The sequence below is a fragment of the Marmota monax genome, unplaced genomic scaffold (assembly GCF_021218885.2).
Source record: "Marmota monax isolate L192 unplaced genomic scaffold, Marmota_monax_Labrador192_F-V1.1 WCK01_AAM20220418_F8-fsc00079, whole genome shotgun sequence".
In the NCBI taxonomy this organism is placed as follows: Eukaryota; Metazoa; Chordata; class Mammalia; order Rodentia; family Sciuridae; genus Marmota; species Marmota monax.
In genome coordinates, this window is record NW_026694099.1 from 1,069,145 (window position 1) to 1,090,941 (window position 21,797).

At 43.2% G+C, this 21,797-nt stretch overlaps 1 protein-coding gene and 1 non-coding gene across 3 annotated transcripts; one reads left to right on the forward strand and one right to left on the reverse strand.

The window, feature by feature from the left end:
• Positions 1-1,463: 1,463 nt before the first annotated feature.
• Prmt5 (protein arginine methyltransferase 5) lies at positions 1,464-9,644 on the reverse strand. 2 transcript variants are annotated; one of them, XM_046465324.2, is made up of 17 exons: positions 9,490-9,644; positions 8,768-8,886; positions 8,383-8,468; positions 8,067-8,201; positions 7,227-7,339; positions 7,033-7,082; positions 6,669-6,832; positions 6,062-6,223; positions 5,813-5,890; positions 5,662-5,720; positions 5,457-5,579; positions 5,193-5,368; positions 4,235-4,344; positions 3,922-4,015; positions 3,647-3,763; positions 3,216-3,280; positions 1,464-2,019 (listed from the first exon to the last, which is right to left on the reverse strand). In XM_046465324.2, the coding sequence occupies exons 1-17, from the start codon at positions 9,597-9,599 to the stop codon at positions 1,867-1,869; spliced, it is 1,914 nt and encodes a 637-aa protein (XP_046321280.1). In that variant the 5' UTR covers positions 9,600-9,644; the 3' UTR covers positions 1,464-1,866. The 2 variants fall into 2 exon arrangements, with proteins under 2 accessions (XP_046321280.1, XP_046321281.1); XM_046465325.2 differs by lacking the exon at positions 8,768-8,886 and having other exon boundaries at positions 9,490-9,615.
• Positions 9,645-9,955: 311 nt separating this feature from the next.
• Trnar-acg (transfer RNA arginine (anticodon ACG)) lies at positions 9,956-10,028 on the forward strand. The gene has a single exon. It is a non-coding gene; the product is annotated as a tRNA-Arg (tRNA).
• The last annotated feature ends 11,769 nt before the right edge of the window (positions 10,029-21,797 follow it).

Below are 21,797 nucleotides of genomic sequence, written 5' to 3' on the forward strand. Positions count from 1 at the left end.
ACAGTCCAAAGTGAGGGTTTTCATTGGCTAAAACTCTTAAGTACGGGTGGAGCGAAACATAAATGTCTCTTAGCAACCATCAAGTTACCACTGATTGGCCAGCTTCTGAGAGACTCAAGGAAAGTGAAAACCCTTTTGGTAGTTGCCTTCACTCTCTCATTGGCTAAGTGACTTGCGGAAGGTGGGGAAACCAGGTCCAGAACAAGAGGGAAGGGCCCACCTGTCCCATTCTGGGTACTAGCACGGACTGGGCCAAAGCGGCGGGCGGAGCCAACGTGGAGGGACAGAGGGTGGAAGGATGTCCTTGGCAGTCTCTACTGATTTGCGAGTGTCTGTCCTCCCAGAGACTGTTTTGTGGAGAGTAATTGTGTTGTTTTCTCATGGGGGATGTAGGCCTGCACACCCCCTTTCTCAGGCGGCTTTTTACCCAACACCTCCTGACTCGGGTACTTGGGACCTGTGAAACGTAGTCGTGCGAGATTTGTCTGCCATGTTCTGCGTAGTCCCACACATTCAATTCAAATCATTGCTGGTCCCCGCCCCCCCCCCCTCCCACCACAAGGTAAGTTTGAGACTGTTTCTCAGTATATTTCCTTGGATTCAGTAGTATTTTGCCCTCTGACCAGGGATAACTGAGCCTACTCACACTTTCCAAGGGCTTCGACACAATGGCTGCCTAACATAGCTGGTATAATCAGCTGGTTATATCGTAGAGTCAGAGGACCTGATGAGTTCTGATTCAACCCCTTTCAAATCCAGGGACGCTTTACCACTTAGATACATCCTCAGCTCTTTGAGCCAGTCTCTCTTAAATTGCTGAGGCTGGCTCTCAGCTTGGGATTCTCCTGCCTCAACTTCCAGGTCGCTATTACAGGCAGGTGCCAATAAGCTTGGCTAGATTTGATTTGGATATTTAATGTCATTGCATTTATTTTTTCTTCTTCAAAATGGAAAAAAATGGACTAACGATCCCAGGTCTTCAAAGTGATTTTATTTAAAAAAAATAAAAAAATAACTTCTTGCTGAAGATACCTAGAGCTAGGCTTTCAGTGTCTCTTCTCCCAAGAGGTAACAAAAGGAGCTGGCAATGCAGCAGCTCAGGAAGGCAGAAGCCTTCATGTTTTTCCAAGGTGGTGAACTATGCCTCCTCCCCAGAGAAAAACCTAACCCCAGGTCTTAGTGGCAAGAACTCCCTGTAGCTAATCAGAAAGGACTATATGTAGGAGTCCAAATGTAACCACTTAGCATTTGAGGGTTTTGTTATTTCTTGTGGTGCCAGGGATGGAACTCAGGGCTTCATGTACTCTAGACAAATGCTCCACTGAGCTCCACCCCCAGCTCTCACTCAGCTTCTTTAGTGGAGAATAAAGCTAGACCCCTTTGGATCTTAGGATAATGGGACAGATCTGATTATGCCTGCATCTGAGTGAGGTATGGGAAAACAGAGGCTGGGGGTAGGAGGGTAGAGCAGGAAAGGGCCATAACTTCACTTTATTTGTACTTCCTCTTACACAAAACCATCAAAACAGGAATAGAGAAGGCAGGGAAGAGCTGAAAATTTGTTTAATCCACATGTTCTCAGGGCTATTCCACGAAGCTCTTGAAGCTGAATGTTTGTTGATGTAACTTCAAATCCAGCACTACTAATTTCACACACCCTGGTCTGACGTCTTCACAGATTGGTGACTTGGGCTCTGCAATTTTTAATCCCTTGCCCACCTTGATATAAAGTAGGTAAACAAATGGAAATGCTCCTCTGATGGACAAAGAATTCGTAGATGTACTGCACCCACAGATGTACGGCACCTTCTGTGCTATAGGAGAACCCAGAGCTGCTTCCAAGGCTCTAGACTCTTGCACACAGGGCTAGAGGCCAATAGTATATGAGCGACCTGTGGGGTTGTGAATAGCAGAACAGACTGGTGCTGTCACAGCCCACTCATACCACACCTTCTTGGAATTGCTGCATCTCCAGAAACGCACACAGATGGTCTGGCCTTCACGCACCGTAATGGGCTGCTGTAAGAAGAAAGAAAAGAAGGTTCAGGGTAGAGCTAATGAATTTTAAGTGGTAATTTATCAGGGTAGGTGTGGTAAATGACACAGTAAGCCATTCCAATCCTCATAAAACTTATTTGAAATCTATCAGAATACAGAACAATTGAACATTGAATAAACAATTACCGGTGGAGATATTGAATAAATAAAGGTTGGATGAGTGCTGTGAATGTGTACAGGGTGCCAGAAAGCATCTATGAAAGAATGCTACTGGGCACAGTGGTATACAATGTACACCTGTAAGGCTCAGAAGGCTGAGATAGGATAGCAAGTTCAAGGCCAGCCTGGGCAATTTAGTGAGACTCTGTCTAAAAATAAAAAGGGCAGGGGACATAGCTCAGCAATAGAGTGCCCCTGGGTTCAATCCCCAGTACTTAAAAAAAAAAAAAAAAAAAGGTGGGGGGTGGTAATAACCTAGGAGGCCAGGGAGTTTTATCTGACACATGAAATATTCAAGTAGATCTGAAAGATGGGTGAAAAGATGAGCAAGGCAAAGAAAAGAGATGTGAAAACCTGAGGCAGGAAAGAAGGAATATTAGAGAAATAAACAAAAAAAGGTACATAGGGCTGAGGCAGTGGGAGCCAGGAAACAGCAGCTGAAAAGGTAGCCAAAAACTAAATCATACCAACTCTTACAAGCAGTTTCAGATTCTGACCTTTATCCTATAGGGCAGTAAAAAGGCATTTAAGTGTTTTAAACAGGAGAACAATAAAATCAGATTTGAGTTTTTAAAACATGACTCTTGCTTTAAGGTAGAGAATAAAAGAGAAGCCAGAGTAGATGCGGGAAGGCCAGGTTGAAGGATACTGCAGATAACCCTACGAGGACCAGAACAACACAACATAGGTCATAGCAAATATCATCCTGAGAAAAGGAAAGAAGCAAGCACCAATGGCAGAAATTACTCCTTAACCTAGTCTCCCCCCTCCCCCAATGCCTCCCAGGACTGGGAATTAAACCTAGCGAACTCTACCACTGAGTTAATATCCCCAGCCTCCCAGCCTCTTTTTTTTTTTTTTTTTTTTAAAGAGGGTTTCACTAAGATGCTAAGACTGTCTTGAACTTGCAGTCCTCCAGCCTCAGCACCCCGAGTTACTAGGATTACAGGTATGCCCCACTATACGTGGCCCTACAAAGTTTTAACAGCAATTCCTACCTTAATGGGGAATAGGATGGGAAACCATGAAAACATCCCAGGAGAGTGAGTCTCTGGACGAATACCTGTGCCAACAAAATAAAGAAAACAATTGATATATACATGACTATGCCTTTTGCTGAAGTTGAAAAGTGTCTCTTCTATGATCATGGAAACAAGTAATCAAAGATTTCCACTGACTCTGGGGATTACTATGAATCTAAATGAGACATGTAGGGCTGGGGATGTGGCTCAAACGGTAGCGCGCTCGCCTGGCATGCGTGCGGCCCGGGTTCGATCCTCAGCACCACATACAAACAAACAAAGATGTTGTGTCCGCCGAAAATTAAAAAATAAATATTAAAAAATTCTCTCTCACTCTAAAAAAAAAGAGACATGTACACAAACTCCCCAGACAGCACAACCTAATACCCTAGTACCCAGACACTCACTCAGAGTGATGTCCTGATAAAGCACAGTCTCAAAGTAGCCTGCAAACCCATGTAGCACAGTGTTCACTTCCACAGGAAACTCCAAGGTACAGTAACGGTTGTTGTCAATCATAGGATCTGATAGGAAAGATTATGGGGGTGATGAGGAGTCAGAAGTCCTGGAAAACTTGGACTAAAGCATGAGAAGACCCAGAAGGGAAACCTAGATAGGGCAGACTTAAGAGAGCAAGTGGAGAAAGCAGGAGGGTGGGTGAGCTAACCATGCAGGAACCTACCTCTGTTGGGATGGCTGAAGGTGAAACAGGGCTGGGGCGCAGACAGCTGGTGAAAGTTGTGCAGCCGTACCACATAAGGCATCTCAAACTGGGCCTGTCCCAAGTGAGAGAGAGAAAGCAAGAGCTGGAGAAGACAAGAGACCCCTACTTCCCTGGGGAAAAAGGCTAAAGACCCAGGGACACAGAAAAAGATAAGTTTTACTTCAACCACTTTCCTCCATCCCCAACTTCTCTTTCATCACTTCATCTTTTCCATTGGAAGAAAACAGTACTAAAGAGTATCACTTCCTTCCAGAAGAGAATAGTTTTTTACCTCGGGGTCACGGTCCTTTTCCCGACAGGCTCGGACTTCATTGTACAGCTTGGAGGAGGAGATGGGAGCCAAAAAAGAGGTGTACTCCCCAGGGATGCTCACACCATCATCTGCACAGCAGGAAGGTCAAAGTAGGTAAATGGTATATATCTACACTAATCAAAGGTTCAAACTTCCCACATCAAAACTCATAGAAGGGTGCCATTGCCATGACAGGAAGACAGCTTGATACTGTCACATTCACAGACTGGCCTATTCCTAACTTATCATCATGAGGGATTCTATTTCTAGGTTAATTCATAGAGTCACAGATTAAAATTGAAGAAACCTAAGATACAGTCATGCATTAATAACAAGTTCTGAGATGTACTACTGGGTGATTTTTGTCATTGTGTGAATGTGATAGAGCGTACTTACACAAACTAAGATGGCTATGAAATCACTAGGTGACATAATCTTATGAGACTACCTCATCTATGCAATCCTTGTTGATGGAAACATTATGTGATACATGACTATATTCTTAGGTTGTGGTTGTGAACTTTTGGGGAGTCACAAAGTTCCACAAAAATTCCTGATGATGGGCTGAGGTAGAGTGCTTGCCTCACATGCACGAGGACCTGGGTTCAATCCCCAGCACCACAAAAACAAACAACAACAACAACAAAAATTCCTGATGAAATCAAGCCCAATGTACATATTATACCATATCTCAAAGGAGTCCATTGACCTCAGGTAAAGAATCTCTACTCTATAGTCTACTACTCTTATTTTACAAATCTCTCAGAGAGATGATTTTATTTGCTAAGGGCACATAGGCAGTGAGTAGTAGCTCACTCATATGGATCAAATCATGATTTGATCCAAGTCCAACCACCTTCCCCTAAATTCTGCAATGTTCTCCAGGTTGCTGCCCCACCCACCATCAAACACCTCATACAACCCAATTTGGAGGCACCTTTCAGAAAGTGCTGTGCTCCATCCAGGCACTCAGGTGACAGTTCATTGTCAGCAAAGGAACCCAGAAGCTCACTGACAATGATGTCTGCTTTCTCTGGAGCCACCCATTCCCGCATGTCTGATGAGACTACTGTCACTTGGCTTCCCCATTCTTCAAACTGCCAGTTCTCTAGCCTGAAACAAGAGATGATGCCAGTGATGATAGTTCTTACGGAAACCTGCCAACAGGAACAAACTTCCCAGCAAGCAGGATGCTACTCACGTCACCACAGCATTTGGGTTCTTCTCCACAGCGTACAGCTTTATCCGCCGGTCAGCCTGCTTGGCTGCCCGCAGGGAAGCATTCACCAGGGGACCCCGGCCTGCTCCCAGCACCATTAGAACCCTAAGAAAGGAGAAGAGTCAAGCAGATTTGGCATATAGAGAAAAGGCGCGAAAGAACCTGGGACTGCAGGGAGAACACTCACTGGACGTTGGTATCCTTCTCCTCTTCCGGTACTCGGTCTAGCAGACATTTATAGATGGCCTGGGAGAAGAAGAGAAGACCTCATGGCTATAATCCCATCCTCACCGAGGTCATCCAGGCCCTGTGCTTTCCAACCTGGGCCCACACTGTACCTGCTGGTACTGGGAGTATTTGATAGGATCCTTTTCAAATACTTCATATGTCTGAGATTCTAGATTATCCATTAGTGGCTGACAAATGAGAGGAAAAAGACAAAGTAAGTTAGCCAGTTTCTGGCAAGATGATGCACCCAAACATCAAAAACTTCCCACTGTCTCATGAGTTTTGGTAGGATTTGGAGGTATCTAGTATTAAGATATTTTCTACCCCACCACCTGCCTGTCAATGCATCCCAAACCCACCTGGAGTGGGGACTGCAGATAGTCTTCATAGCCCTTGGCAAAGAGTTCATAGGCATTGGGTGGAGGGCGGTTCTGGCTTAAGTATTCCAAGTACTGGAGGTAAGAGCAAAACTCCTTCTCTGAGTGGTGGTTGGTGCCTGTGATGATGAACTGCACCTCCAACTATGAGAGAAGTCAGATCATTAGATACAGCCATCAAACCAAGATTCTGGGATATTGTGGTTTATGGCCAAAGAGCCCTATTATGAAATAAGGACAGACCAACAGTTCTCAAATATCTGCCCTAATACCAACAAAAGAAGCAAAATCATCAATAAAATTACAAAGCCATTTTATAGTATATTAAGTATCATACTGGCTCAAAGGGCCACATGGATCCTTGCTGTGTAACTTCCTAAATGAAAATTTCTGCAAAGTTCTCATGAGGTCTTGCTCCTTTTGAAAAGTTTCTGGGGTTCTTACTGACATTTGTCCTTTTTTTTTTTTTCTTAACTGAAATTATTCTCCAGAAACCAGAGAAGAAAACAGCCCCATAGGGGTTGGGGGAGAGGGAAAGCAGCTTACATATATAGTCAAGCTAGACCACCTCTAGATCTGTTTCACCCACCTTGAGGAGCCGGAATATCAACCTCTGGTGCACCTTAGAAAGAACAGGAAATCCCTTCTTGTTGGTCAGGAAAATGCTAGTAGGGAGAATGGCTGCTTTGATGGGCTCCCCAAGCCAACGATCAATGACATGATTAGAGGGCAGGTCAGCCCCAATTTCAAGAGCTACACAAGGGAAGAAAGAGACCTATCAACCACTGCCAGTCAAAAGCCTTTCCTTGCTCCTTTGTACAGGATTTGTTTCCTTTTCACAAGTACAAGGCAGATTGAGGCACAGGGAAAGTAATCAAAATGCTCAGTATACATGATAATGTTGACTTTTATTCTCAGGAGGTCATACCATCCCAGGATCCTTATGGACTTACCTACTGCAATCCTCTTGCTATAGTCACATAAAGTCCGGAAGTTGTGCCACCTGTCCAGAGTCAAATACAGAAAAATACTATCAAATGCATATGGCCTACCGATCACCATAGCTCAAGGAGAACTCTTATTAGTTCCACCCCGTACTTCCTCTCATCCTGTACTTTGCCCTGATACAGCAGCAAAGGAGACATACCACATCCAAGTCTTCTCCTCTCCACTGTACTCTTCTGTGTGTGTAGTTGGTGCATTCTCAATTATATCATCTCTCAGGTCCTCTGGTGCCACCAAGGGTACCCGCATCCAGAACTGCACATGAACAGGTAGCCTTTTAGAACTTTGTTTTGAATTAATCATGTCCAGAAAGTTTCCCCCAATTAAAAAGATTCAGATTGCAAATTAATCCCCTTGTAAGCCTTTCCCAATTTATGATTATGTCTGTATCTTGTACATATATTAAAATATTTAGTTGTAGATGGACACAATACCTTTATTTTGGTTAGTTTTTTTTTTTAATGTGGTGCTGGGGATCAAACCCAATGCCTTGTGCATGCTAGGCAAGCGTTCTACCTCTGTGCCACAACTCCAGCCTGTATCTTGTACATATTCTTTTTTTTTTCTTTAATATTTTTTAGCTGTTGATAGACTTTAATTTATTTATTTATTTTATATGTGGTGCTGAGAATCGAACCCAGTGCCTCACACTTGCTAGGCAAGTGCGCTACCACTGAGCCACAGCCCCCGTATTCTTATATGTACAAAAATCTGCCTTGTCTTTTATTTATGGAAATGATTAACTATAGGCTTCTATATCATTTTAAGGACTGGAGATCAAATCTAGGGCCTTGCAAATGCTAGGCAAGCAGCTGACCACTAAGCTACACCCCCGGCCCTATATATTCTTTGATAGGGGTTAGGGAGAGCAAATGACATTTCAAATCTGCCCAGTACACCACTGAACAGCTGGGCACTGGAAGGTACTTAGTACAGCCTGACTGGCATGATATGCAGCAAGAAAAGAGCCCCACAGCCATACCATGGAGGAATGGTGGCCAGTGTGGATGTGGTTGGTCAAAACTCTGGCCAGGTTTGTATTATCTTCCTGATTAAGGGGCAGCAGGAAAGCTGGAAGACCCAGATATGCCCCAAAATTCAGCTCCTGTAACATAGCCTAGAATGGAGATCAAGAGTAAAAGGTTAAGAGATAACAACCAAATAGTTTTTATTGTACTGTATCTGTTGATTTACCTTGATATGCCAGGCTATGGGGTGAGGGATTACTCTCCCTTCCCAGCTTCATGAGAGACCTACTAATCTTTAGAAAGATTCTGTGGAGAGTTCAAAAGTCTTACCGCCTCAGAGTTCCTGCGGATCTTCTCCACTTTGGAGTCTGGATGAATCCATGGGGAAAGCTTTCCCACAATTAGCGTATTCCAGTCTGCACTCCCCCATCCAAGAAAGACAAAGACTAAATAAGGTTCAGCACTTTTTCAATTTCTAGTTCTTAGCAGGGAACAGAGTAGAGATGAGAGACTTTTGCTATCATAGATATGGGATAGCCTGATGCAGAATAGGGAACTAAGGCTTTTAGCAAGCAGACAAGGAGAAAACAAGAGTTCTCTATATCCCAGGACTAACCAATATATCCAAGTCAGAAAAGGAAGAGTCTGAGGGCCCTGATAAAGCATAAGTTGTCACTGCCTCTAATAATTAAAGGACATAGGGGATGGTCCCTACCCCTTCCTGACAGCAGTAGGTCTGATCGTGTCTGGGGGCCAGGCCGATTCTTAGCAGGTTCCTGAGTGAACTCCCTCTTGAAACGCGGGTGGAAGACAGGCATGCAGAGGAAATCAAACCTACAACCACGACAGACCCAGAATCATCATGTAATGTGAACAGCAGTGCCCAGAGATCCAAGTAACTGGGTTTAGACTATCATGCTTTTGCACAGCCTTTGCAGCTGCCATCATTCACCCCTCTGGGTTGCTGAGTTCAGCCCACCTTGGGGCTGCATTGTGCCTCAACTTTTCCAGAAACACAAACAAGGAAAAGATGAATAAGAAGAAAAGATGGAAATCTACGCAAAGCAGCATTCTTTCTTTCCTGATGTCACTTGCCTTCCAGGACTATCACGTTCAGATTTGCCCCAGTACTGCCCATGCCTCCCCACTAAAGATTAACCTCTTCTCTCCCTTACCCCCAACACTTCCTCCCACTCCCAAACAATAATCTCAACCTCCCTAGATTGACTGTGCGCCCTTTTTGAGTTTCCCCAACAACTCCCCCGACTTTTGGATTCAGTGACCCTCCACCCCATAAGTTTCTTTCCTCGCGTTCCTGGGGTCGAGGATTCTCCCCTCAAGTAGTAATGGTTTCTCATGCCCTCATCCCCGATAGAGTCTGCCCTCCTCAGTCCCCGAGTTCGGACCCCGCATTCCACTCGGAGGTCCGGCCCTCACCCCTGCTTGGCCACAGCCCCCAATGTGTCAGCTATTTCGGGGACGCAATTCAGGTCCCTCCCGCTGGACACGCGGCTCCCACCAGCACCACCGACCGCCATCGCCGCCATCTTTTCCCTCGCGCTGTCCACGCCGGGATTCCTTGATACTAGTAGCCAATCACAAAGCGGAAAAAGGTCCCCAGGAGGCGGGACGAGTCGCCTTAACAACCAGAGCGTCGTCCACGGCTCCCGAGCAGGAGGCGGAGGGGTGAAGGGGACGGCTCCTCCCGCCAATCCGCGGGCTGCACAGTGACGTGCGGCGTGGCTCCCTTAGATCCACCAATCTCAGCTTCTCGTCGGTGACGAGCTCCAGTCTCCCAGAATGCCTCATGTATCCGTAGAACCCCACTATGAGACTACACGTCCCATGCAACCCTGCAGTGTAAGCTTGAAGTGTCATCACTGAGCCTAGCGCGATTGTCTCGGGGCCAGTGGCGCAATGGATAACGCGTCTGACTACGGATCAGAAGATTCCAGGTTCGACTCCTGGCTGGCTCGTTGGGACTGGTACTCCTTTATTGCAACCCTATGCACCCGTTCTTTCTCTTTTATCATTCCTTCATTATCTTCTTACGCTCTGATTTTCATGTCTCAAATTGGTGAGCTCTCCCTGGCACTTCTTTCAAAGGTGTTTCTTGTATCATTACTTAAGTCCATCTGAACACAGAAAACGAGTTTAGTGGCTGGAACAATTAAATTAGAATTTGCACCTTTAATGTGCTTCATTTTAAAACAGACTGCGGTAAATTAGCCACTAATTCCTAGTGATTCTCTGTCTCGAACACAAGATGTAAATAAATACCTAAACACACAACACACGCGCACGCATACACACACACACACACACACACACACACACTTACACTTCAAGATAAAGAAAGGGAATCCATGGCAAAGGATTACAGTGCACAAGATTTGTGGAACTACCTGGAGGGGACTCGGGTTTTTTTCCATGTGAATAGCTGCTAGAGACACAGAAAAGGAGGAAAAGAATGAAGCTAGGAAAGACCTAGAGAGGATAATGGAGCACCTGAAGGCAGGGAGCCCCACAGGTGTTGAGGGCCCGTAGTGGGGGTTGCAGAGGAGAATACGTACAGGAGTCCCTACACAGGAATTGCTGATAGAATTCAGGGGCTGGCTAGCGGGGAGCCCAGAGAAAGAAGTCAGGGGGATGCCCAGGTTTCTGCACAGTAACACAGGCAAGAAACTAGAGTACTGTTTTAGGGAGAATCAGGGTTTGGGTTTGGATATGCTGAATTGAACGTCTAGGGGGCGCTGTGTAATACAGAGTTGCATGAACAGTGATCTGAATCACACAAGATTTGGAAGTCTCCAGAGGAAAAGCAGTTTGAAGCCATAAGAGTGGATGATCATCGTGGCCCCCGGGGGGGACAGAGCCCTGTGAAACACAGAAAGGGTGTGGAAAGGATATGCTTTGAGGATATCTATGTAAGTGCCCCAAGAGGATGAAAGTTAGAAAACCAAATAACTAAATGTACTACAAAGGGGTTGGAGGTGCTTTTGTCCCATTTTAAAATTATTATTATATTGTTGTTACCATATCTTTTTCTGCTCCAGGATTCCATGAAGGATACTATGTTACATTTAGTTGTCATGTCTCCTTAGGCTTCTATTGGCTTTGACAATTTCTCAGCTGTCCCTTTTTTTTGATGATAGTTTTGATGTGTACTGGTGAGGTATATTGTAAGATGCCCCTCTTTCGTAGTTTATTTTATGTTTTTCTCATGATTAGACTGGGGTTGTCTGTTTTTAGGAAGGAAGATCAGAGAGGTAAAGTGCCATTTTCATTACATCATATCAAAGTACTTGGATAGTAATCACCATGATTTATGACTTGTTGAGGGCCACAGCCCAGTCCGGATGATGCATGGCATCTTGCCAGAAGGGAGTGGTTGAGAGGTGAAGCCAGCGAGCCACTGAGATGTTGATGGTTATGTTAAGCTGTGTATTCAATTATATATAGACCCCTGCTGTCTGCCTTGGGCTCCCCCTACTGCCTGCTACTTTGGAGTTCTCGCAGGGATTCCTGGGGAGTTCACCTTGGTTGGTGAAGTTCCCCTGGAGGGAGTTCTGGTTGGTGTGTGGTGTTCCTGGAAGGGCCTCCTGGGTGGCGTTTTGGGGAGTTCGGAAATAAAGTTTGTTCCTGCTTGAGTGGCTCGGTTATTTGTGCCCAGCCAGACTCTGACAATTACTGTTGATGTTAACTTTTATCACCTGGCAGAAGTAGAGTTTGTCAGCTTTCTCCACTGCAAAGTGATTCTCTCCTTCCCACTTGCCTAACCCCAACTTTCCATACTGTAGTCTTTGGAAGGAAGTTACTATGTATGTCCCATATCTAAGGAAAGGGGAGTTATGGTCCTCTCCTTTAGGGTGGAGTGTCTACAGAATATATTTGGAATTCTTTCCTGAAGGTCTTTCCAGTAGGTAGTTGCCCACAGGAAGTGGATGAGTGCTCTGTGGATGTGTTAACAAGTCAAAAGGAGTTGATGAGGAGGCTTGCTGCATGTTTGCCAGAGTTTTGCCCAACCCAATTCTACATTCATAGAAGACTTATTACATGTTGTTTCTTCTTCAGATGCTAATTATCTGGGTTGTGGACCATCTGTGCTTCTGGCAGCTCACTTCTGATGTCAAACTGGTGGCTCTGTTGGTTGTTAGTACCCATTCCTGTGAGAGGAAAAGAAGGAAATCTATGAAACAGTTATGTCAGTTTTTCTACCAGTTAAAATAATTTTCAAAAGGATTTGTCTTAAAAAAAGAAAGAGCCAGGCTGGGGCTGTAGCTCAGTGGCAGAGTGCTTGCCTAAAGCATGTGTGAGCCATTGGGTTCAATCCTCAGCATCACAAAAAAAATAAACAAAATAAAGGCATTCTGCCCATCTACAAAAAAAAAAAAAAAAGTTTAACTGACAAAGTAAGTTTACATGGGCTGAATTTCATTTGTCTGTGTTGTCTTTGTTTTTTCATTCAAAATGGCCTCAGCCATGTGGCAAGCATCATGCTGAACAGTTCACAGTAATTCCAAACCACATTACTCCCATTCTTTGCTACAGAGCTTTTGTAAGCTATTAAAAAAAAAAAAAAGTATGTAAGTGTGGGTTTGCCTATCTGAGCTGTAGAGAAGCAAGAAGGGAAAGACGGAAAAAGAAACAGAATCTCTTATAGGACTTGGCTGCATGTACTAGGCTTTAAGTCAAAGTTGGTGACATTGATCTTATGCTCTGCTTCCGTCTGCTCTGCCCTCCACACTGAACTCTGAAGCATGTGAATTACTGTTGTAAAATGTAGGCCTTTGCTGGGATGAAGATTCACACAGAGGGCAAATGCTTTGGTTACTTTTTCCAGTAGGAGCCAGTGACCAACAGGCCAGACAGCATTACAGATTTTTTGGAAGGGAAGGAGTACTTTATTCTCAGATAATTCTCCCACCAAGCCCGCCAGTATTCCTTGCCTTCACGCCCAGTTCTATCTGATCCCCATTTTTTGGGTCTTTGTGTAAATACCCCCAGTCCATTGTAAAGCCTCTTTTCATCTTTTGTTGTGCTCACCTTCTCTCTCAGTACTTGCCTCTCCACCAGACCCACCTCTGTTCACCTAGCTCACCTCAGTGCCTATCCAGCCCCCCACACTCTTCCACAACACAATAACAGCAGGTTTGACCCTCCTACTGCTCCAAATTGCTTCTTCACAATCAAAGCTGTCCTCTAGCTACAAAGTGGCAGAGTTACTGAGGCAAAATAATCTGTGCCAATTTGCATTTTCTTCCTTGTCATCTCTATTATATGGTATTTATCTGTCAAAATGAATAGAAAAAGCAGGCACTGTTCTGAACATAGAAAAAGATGGAAAACTACCCAATTTATTTATGAAACCAGAACATTCCTAATATCAAAACCTATCAGAATAGTGAAAGGAAAGTGACCACAACACTCGGAGCAACCAAAAGATCTTTATTGCAGCAGTGCAACAAAGAGAAAGGAAAGAAGGAAAGAGAGAGGGAGAAAAGAGAAGAGATGAACAGGGAGAGAGCAAGAGCAAGAGAGAGACAGGGAGCACGCGTAAGAAAGATAAAGAGCAAGAGAAAGAGCAAGAGAGAGGGGGGGGGCCTGGCAGGAGGGAGTTTTTATAGCCCAAATCTAATGGGGCCTCTGGGTCTGCAAGCTGCCTTGTTGGCCCAAGGGGGGTTGAGTGCTCAGCCTTAAGCGGGACTTGACACAAACAGGTGATAAAGGACCAGATAGAGGGGGGTTTGAGTGTGTGGGCTATCTTGCAGCCAACATCTGTTCAGCCTGCCCTGCAGACAACACAGTTCAGCCTGCTCTGCACCCAACATTCCTCCCTTTTTGTTTTTCTAAGTGACATGGGGGAACGGTGTAAAGTCCTCTGGCTTCTTCCTGCTTAATGGTGGGCGCGTTAGACCTAGAAGGGGAAGTGGAGGAATGTTCGGGGGACAGGTCTGAGAACACCAGGGCAGCCAGAAATAACACTCAGTGGCTACAGACAACTACTGTGGTAGGGGTAAAGTCCATAAAAGTTCCTTGAAGCCACAAGTCCTCGATGGCAGCAAACCAGTCCTAGATGGAGGAGATTCTTGGTGTCAGCCACTGGTCCTGTAGCAGGGACTCTAGGAAGTATTGGAGGTGGCTTGGTTGAATCCAGTAATGTTAAGGGTGACAGACCGCTTGCAGCCAGTGGAAGGGCAATTGCCTTGACCCATAAACTGAGAGTGGGTGGTGTCATCCTGGTGTCATGTCGCTTGGATGTAGAAGCGGTATCTGTGGTTTGAGATAAAAACTTGAGAGAGAATAATGATTAGTAAAAGAAGAAGAGGGTTGGAGAGAAATTTTGAGTTTGGTGGGCATGGTGGGAGTCCAGGACTGGACATTTGGACAAGTGCTTTTTTAAGGTGGGAGATATGGTGGTACCGGGGGAGTTTAGGTTTGATGCTTCCTTGTGGGGATACTGTAGAGCAGACAGAATAAGCAGAGTGGACGTGCTGGAGAGTAGTTCTCATTCCTAGGAAGTGAAAGAGGGGTTGTGAAAATTGGAAAAAGGGTTAGAGAGGGTTTTAGATGAGCACAGAGTCTCTGGAGCCAGAGGAGTTGGTCATGAGTCGTAGGTGTCCATCTTGGGCATCAGGGCTGGTAGTCTTAAAGAAGTAGTTGATTGACCAGCTTGTTGATGAATTTGTGTATCTGATCTTGCATGAACTTCTGTAGGCAATTTAATAGACATGGTCCTATTAGGAGAAACATAGAGAGGACTAATAGGGGTCCTGTGAGGGGGAGGAGCCAAGGCCATACTTAACTGAACATTTCCCATGGAGCCTGTTGGCTTAGTTGCTGTCTCCTCTTTTCTAGCTGTTCTTATCCTTTATTACTCCCAGGAATGAATGGTTTTGGCTTAACTGTTTTTGGTGGGTGTTTAAGACCAAGTTGGTCAAAATTGACTTTGTTTTTATTTATTGTTAAGAGTCAGCCGAGTTCCCATAGGGGTCGCTCGTGGGGGAACCTGAGAGCAGCTTCTTAGTTCTGCTAGTGCCATTTGCGCTAGGATGGGTCCAGGTCTTGCTTGACCATGTGGCTTCCCTTGGAAGCATCAGGGATGTCTCCTGTCTCCAATGACCCTCCTATTCACAGCAAATGCACTGATTGGCTTTTCATTCTCCAGTGGTCTCATTAATCTCCCTGATCAGGAGGTTATGTGGCCCAGAGTTGTAAAGCTCTTTAGAGAAGTTCCCTGTTTCCTGGATTCAGACTGACTCAGAGGGCCAGAGCCAAATATTGGTTTTCTTGGCCATTTTAATTTAACTTTAAGTCTTGATCATAAACATCCAGCAAAGTCAGTTTCACCCTAAATTAAGAGTATTGGGCTTTAGCTGAAGTCTGGCCTACTTTGGAGTCATCCTGACATGTATTAAGATGGGAAGCACAGCCTTATCCCAGGTAAGGCTAAGATTTATAAATCTTAGGTAAAGTGTTCTAGTATTGAAGCTGATCTTTTTTTTAAATATTATTTTATAAAATTTACATATATTGTTGCTTGATGTCACATGAATACTAGGTAATACAGTATATTACATTTAAATTGTACCTAGTGTATAGAACTTTATATTAATCTTATTGATAACAGGTCCAGTTATAAAACATTAAATGATATAAATAAATCTCCAATATGTTATTTTTATAAGCCTAAAATAACCATGCAACCTTTTGGAGAACACCAGCTTGATATAGTTTTTTTTTTAAAGCTTCTATCTTAATGACATATACCTGGAAAATATGAGCACATTTAATATACAAAGAAGAGTAATAGTACCACAATTACTACTGATGTTTTTATATTAGTCAAGTTTAGCTTTTAGAGAAATAACATATTACAATATTGCAAAATAACAGTTGTTGTTTAACCATGGTTGTATATACAGACCTTCTTTAGCACTTACTTAAACCCTCTTATTTACTTAACAGACTCTCTTATCTAGAAAGACATTTTTCTTCTATTAAATCCATACCTAGAACCTTCTAATTTCTCTTTCCTATTTGTTAACTCTTTCTTTTTTTTACATTTTTAAATAATCCTTGTAAATTTCTGAATTTAGGCAAATTATTTCATTTTAATAAGAGATATTTTGTTATTTGCAGCACATAATTAATCACATCTGTTGACCATTTCATGAAAACATGAACAATGTTTAAGTATATAGAATTATACTGTTGTAGGGACAGACAAGGCAATGCACCTAAGATAGCACTGAAGATAGGGAAATAGTTTTATTTGGTTGCAGCTGGATTTAGAGGGCACATCTTCTGCTGTAATCAATCCCCTGAGCCCCAAGTTTAGGTTGTTTCAGAATTTTGTACCCAACATGTAAGGGAAGGGGCTCAGAAGTTCACAGTCTGTAGAAGTTCACAAAAAGCAGGGGTTTTTTTGTTTTTTTTTCCTCTGTTCTGGGCAAGTTAACCCTTCAAGAACACTTGGGAGGGGGAGAGCTTTTTCTTTTCTTTTTCTCCTCTTCCCCCCACCCTTTTCACCCCTGCCAGCTATTATCATGGAGCCCATTTGGTAACTTCCTTATCTTAGAAATGTAGCCTTCTCTGTGAAGCCCCAGCTCAAAGCCAGAGGCCTTGTTCACATATTTTGTGAAAAAACTAGTAAGGGGGTGTCTAGCTTTTTGAGTGCTGATTTTTCCAGCCAGTGACCAAGTAAAACAGGGCAACAGGAAAATAGGAAGTTTATCTACATTGAACTTTTTGTAGAGATTCTTTTGCTGAAAGTCCTAAAATCAGCCATGGTGAAGATTTCTGGAGAAGGTCAGTTAAGCCTTTTCTGTGGACCTGGGTAAGGAGGGGAAGATGGGAAGGTGGGGCTGAGAGCAGCTCGGTCGATCTGAGAATGAGGAAGGAGTGATGTAAAAGAACAGGATTTTCCCTATCAAGGAAAACTTGAGCAGCAGAACAGGTAGAGCAGAGGGGAGGATGGGAGTGAATATCCCAAAAAGCCTGTAAGGGACAATTCTTAGTAACCTGTTTTCAGTGATGACAAAGCAACTTTAAAGGCCATTTTCACCAGATCTCTGATAGGGGTCCAAGGGCTCTCCTCAGCTGGTTTGAGCTTTGGGTTAGTTGGTAAGAAGACCTGGTGGCACCTGGTGTGGGCGCTGACAGGAGAAGAGAGGAGTGAGTGGGTGAAGGGATTCCTTCAGTACTTGCTACCTCAGAAAAGAGGCAATGTTTTGAGGAAAGACGGTTGTTTAGGTTTTTGATCTAGTGAGTGGAGAGGAGAAGTCAGGTTGTTCAGGTGGGGGAGACAGTGGAGGGGCTGGGGCAGAAGGTTGAGGGTGAGGACCTATTTGAGCTGGGTGATAGGGTGGAAATTTATCAGTAGGGTCAAAAGTAGTGGATGAGTCCGGAGGAGGAGGAGATTGGGGATCAGTGGTTGTGGGTGTTGGTTTGCAAGCTAGAAGAATTTGCAGAGGTCTGCAAGAGGTGCAGAGAGCACAAGCAAGAAGAACGCTTTGATATAGCAGCTTTTTACCCATTTTTTCGAATGCTCACAGTAATTGTAGAGATCCCTTAGAATGGAGGGATCCAGGGACCCAAAAGGGGGGCCATCTGCTTTGGTTGTCTAAGAGATAAGTGGGCCAGGCCTGGGTGCTATATTTGATCAATTTTGGGGGTTTGATGTCTGGTGTCAAGGAGAGGGTTTTGAGGTTATCCAAGAGGCATTGTAGGGGAGAGTCGACCGGCAGAGAGGACACATTACCCATGTCGCAAAGTAGTATAAGGAGGAGGGAAGGGGATGCAAACTTGGTATAGAGGAGAAGGAAGGAGACGCAACCGTAGTATAAGAGAGAAGGAGGAAACTGATTTATTGGCAAAAGGGGCGTCCCCGCTAGAGCCAAAAATCAGGAGTGCCTTAGTGGCAGGTTCGAGCTGCAGAGATTGGTCGTCACCGAATCCTGACAGTAGAAGCTCTCGTCTTGGACAGAGCTGGAGCCGAGGGAGACCTTGGCCAAGGCTTTTCTTTTCGGCGGGACCCCTCCTGGAGAGGCCGGAGACTTGCAGAGCCGGAAAGAGGGGAAAGAGAGGGACAGGGGAAGAGGGAGGAAGGGGAGGGTAAGGTTCTCTCTAGCAGCCGAGTCTTGAAGGTGTGAGGACTAGGATTTTAGGAGAGCCACAGAGATGGTGAAGGTCTGGGTGGACTGTGATGTTCAGTTCTCTGTTATGTGTCCCTGGAGGTTACACAGTCCTTCGAGGGAGACCTACAAAGCCTATGCTGGTAACTAACAGCTGGGAAGTGAAGGGAATAATTTTGAACCCAGGAATCTATTCTGCCCTAGGAAGGAGTCCCTGAGGGCCACCGTAGCCTTAAAGGCTGTGGTGGGGTGTTTTCCTCCCCGCAGGTGGGCAAAGAGGTTTGCCGGACAATCAACGGCCAAATCCTCCTGACACCACCATTGGGTTTAGGACTCCAGGAAGGGGAAACTCACCAATCGAAGGTCGGTGGTGGATGGAGTTCTGGCAGTCGAGAAAATGGGTTCAGGCCTGGGTTCAGGCCATCTGGTGAGTGGCACTTCCGAAGGAAGAGGGACCCAAAAGTGGGTTTAACCCTCTCCCGGGTTTCGGCACCAATGAAAGGAAAGTGACCACAACACTCGGAGCAACCAAAAGATCTTTATTGCAGCAGTGCAACAAAGAGAAAGGAAAGAAGGAAAGAGAGAGGAAGAAAAGAGAAGAGATGAACAGGGAGAGAGCAAGAGCAAGAGAGAGACAGGGAGCACGTGTAAGAAAGATAAAGAGCAAAAGAGAGAGCAAGAGAGAAAGAGCAAGAGAGAGAGAGGGGGGGGGGCTGGCAGGAGGGAGTTTTTATAGCCCAAATCTAATGGGGCCTCTGGGTCTGCAAGCTGCCTTGTTGGCCCAAGGGGGGTTGAGTGCTCAGCCTTAAGCGGGACTTGACACAAACAGGTGATAAAGGACCAGATAGAGGGGGGTTTGAGTGTGTGGGCTATCTTGCAGCCAACATCTATTCAGCCTGCCCTGCAGACAACACAGTTCAGCCTGCTCTGCACCCAACAAATAGCACCCCAAAAAAGCTATTGGCCAGTCTCACTTATGGATATAAATGTAAAAATCCTAAAATATTTAGAATTAATACAAAATTTAATAATGTATTAACATAATAATTATATAACACGACCAATTAGGATTTACCCCAGGACTTAACACAGGTTAGGTGTAAAGAAATTTATATAATGGGTCAAAAATAAACAAGGCAAGTATGGTGGTGCACATCTGTAATCCAAGCTACTCGGAGGCTGAGGAGATAGGAAGATTATGAGTTTGAGACCAGCCTTAGCAACTTAGTGAGACTCTATTTCAAATAAAAAATAAAAAGGGTTTGGGAATGTAATTCAATGATAGTGTGTCCTTCAATCACCAGTACTACCAAAAAAAAAAAATTGATCCTTTTTAATAGCCAAAGAATAAAGCATATTAAGTCAGTTTTATTTTCTAAAAACATTCTTTTAAAAAATATATTCTTTAGTTGCCAATGGATTTTTTACTTTATTTCTTTATTTATATGTGGTGCTAAGGATCAAACCCAGGGCCTCACACATGCCAGGCAAGCACTCTACTACTAAGCCACAATCCCAGTCCTATAAACATTCTTAATAGTCTGAATATTTGAATATTCTTCATATATACATATATCTATATAAACTCAACAACTCAGGTAAAGATGAAATAAGAATGTCTAGTCTCATAACTAAATAATCTTACTATTCTGAAAAGTTCAATACAATGAGACTGGAAATAGAAAAAAGAAGTTATAAATTTTGGAATGGGAGAAGTAAATTTATCATTGTTTGCAGATGATATGATTGAATGTATAGAAAAATCTGTGAGAATCAATTTTTAAGTGATGAGAATAATACAATGCAGAGAGGTCAGGTGATGCAGACAAATGTGAATCTGTAGCCTTCTTATATACCAAGAAACACTTAGAAGACATAATTAATAAAAATATCCAGAATGGGAATGTAGCTCAGTGGTAAAGCATTTGGCCAGCATGTGTAAGGCCCCAGGTTTGAACCCCAGCAATGTAAAATAAATAAATGAAAAGATCCCAGTAACATCTTAGCTAGGGGTATTGCCTGTGGAGTGGATGAGTTTAAAGCCTTGTTCATCCATGTACTAACCAAGTGAATGTAGCCTCTGGCTTCACTTTCCTCATTCATAAAATAGGAATGTAAATAGTAATTCTTATCTCAAAAAAATTGTTATAAAGATGAAATTATTAATATAGTGAAGTTTTTAGATTCTACTCTGCACATGGTAAACTTTCAATATACGTTAGCTATTGTTACTAGGATTTTCCCTATCCACAATGATAAAAGTAACATCAAGATGAAATACTTAGTTGTAACTTTCTGAAAAAAATGTTAGGAACCTATATAAGCAAAATTACAAAATTTTGCTGAAAGATATAATAGAAGTCTGAAAAAATGGAGAAATAAACCTTATTCTTAGAAAAAAAATGAATCCTATAAAGATGTCAGTGCTTACTGAAGTAATTTCTCACTTTTACAACATTCAATCATGATTTTAATGGAATCTTTTGTTACTTGATAAAAATAATTTTACTGTTCATCTGCAATAAAATCAGAAAAGAAAAGCAAAGAAATCTCAAAAAGAGAGAGGGAAATCTCAAATTTTTAGCTCTTTACCTCAAACACTGTGAAACAAATAATATACAAACAAATAAACAGTTACTGTAGTTGGTAAAAAATAGAATAAAAGAGCCAAACTTAATGAGGCCCTGTCTCAAAAAAAAAAAAAAAAATTTAAAAAAGACTGGGGATGTAGCTCAGTGGTAAACGCACCTAAGTTCAATTCCCTAGCACACACACAAACACACAGAAAGCCATTAAATGACAAAGATTACAAATTGTACAAGCAGAATTACCTCAACTATGGAAAAAAAAATCATCTTTTCTCTCAATTTTCAATATTGAGCATGATAAAATATTATAGACAGCATTTTTAAAGTATGTATTACACTTATGCTCTCTTTTTTGGCAGTACTAGGCATGAAACCCAGAGCCTCATATATGCTACGCAAATGCGCTCTACCACTGAACTAGATCCCAAGTCCTTTTTTTTGTTGTTCTTTTTAGTCAAGTCCTTTTTAAAATTTGCTTTTGAGTCAATATCTCACTACTCACTAAGTTGCCCAGACTGACTTCGAACTTGGGATTTTCCTGCATGAGTGGGTGAGTGGCTAGAATCACAGGCATGCACTATTGTGCTGTTTCTTTCTAGTTTACATCCCTTCTTTCAAAGGTCTACCCAATGCCCTTCTCTGTAGGCTTCTGTAGCTGTCCAAGCTTCAGCAGTTACTCTCATATCATAGCAATAATATGGTAGTCCTCCTAGCCAGATTAATATTTATTAAGCTCTACTCATACAAGAACTTTAAACATATTATCTCAATCCTCAAGATTAAATTGTGAAGTAGGAATTATAAATATACTCATTTTGTAGAGGAGAAAACTGAAGTGTGTCTTGAACAAATTAATGCTTCAATTAAATGGAAGATCATAATAAGAAATAAGACCATAATAAGAAATCTGGTTCTTCTGATTCTCAGAGAATTTATTTTTCTTTTATGATAGCATTTGCCAATGTGGTCCAAGGACCAAAATATGCATTAATACCTCCTATGTGAATATATGAGGCAAGAT

What these genes read in the sequence shown, in the direction of transcription:
- Prmt5 (XM_046465324.2), bottom strand. Translation starts at nt 9,599, where the DNA reads ATGGCGGCGATGGCGGTCGGTGGTGCTGGTGGGAGCCGCGTGTCCAGC. An exon ending in TAGCAAGAGGATTGCAGTAG is followed by an intron (nt 6,833 to 7,032) that starts GTAAGTCCATAA and finishes TCCCTTGTGTAG; the next exon opens with CTCTTGAAATTGGGGCTGAC. An exon ending in TGATATTCCGGCTCCTCAAG is followed by an intron (nt 6,224 to 6,668) that starts GTGGGTGAAACA and finishes CTTCTCTCATAG; the next exon opens with TTGGAGGTGCAGTTCATCAT.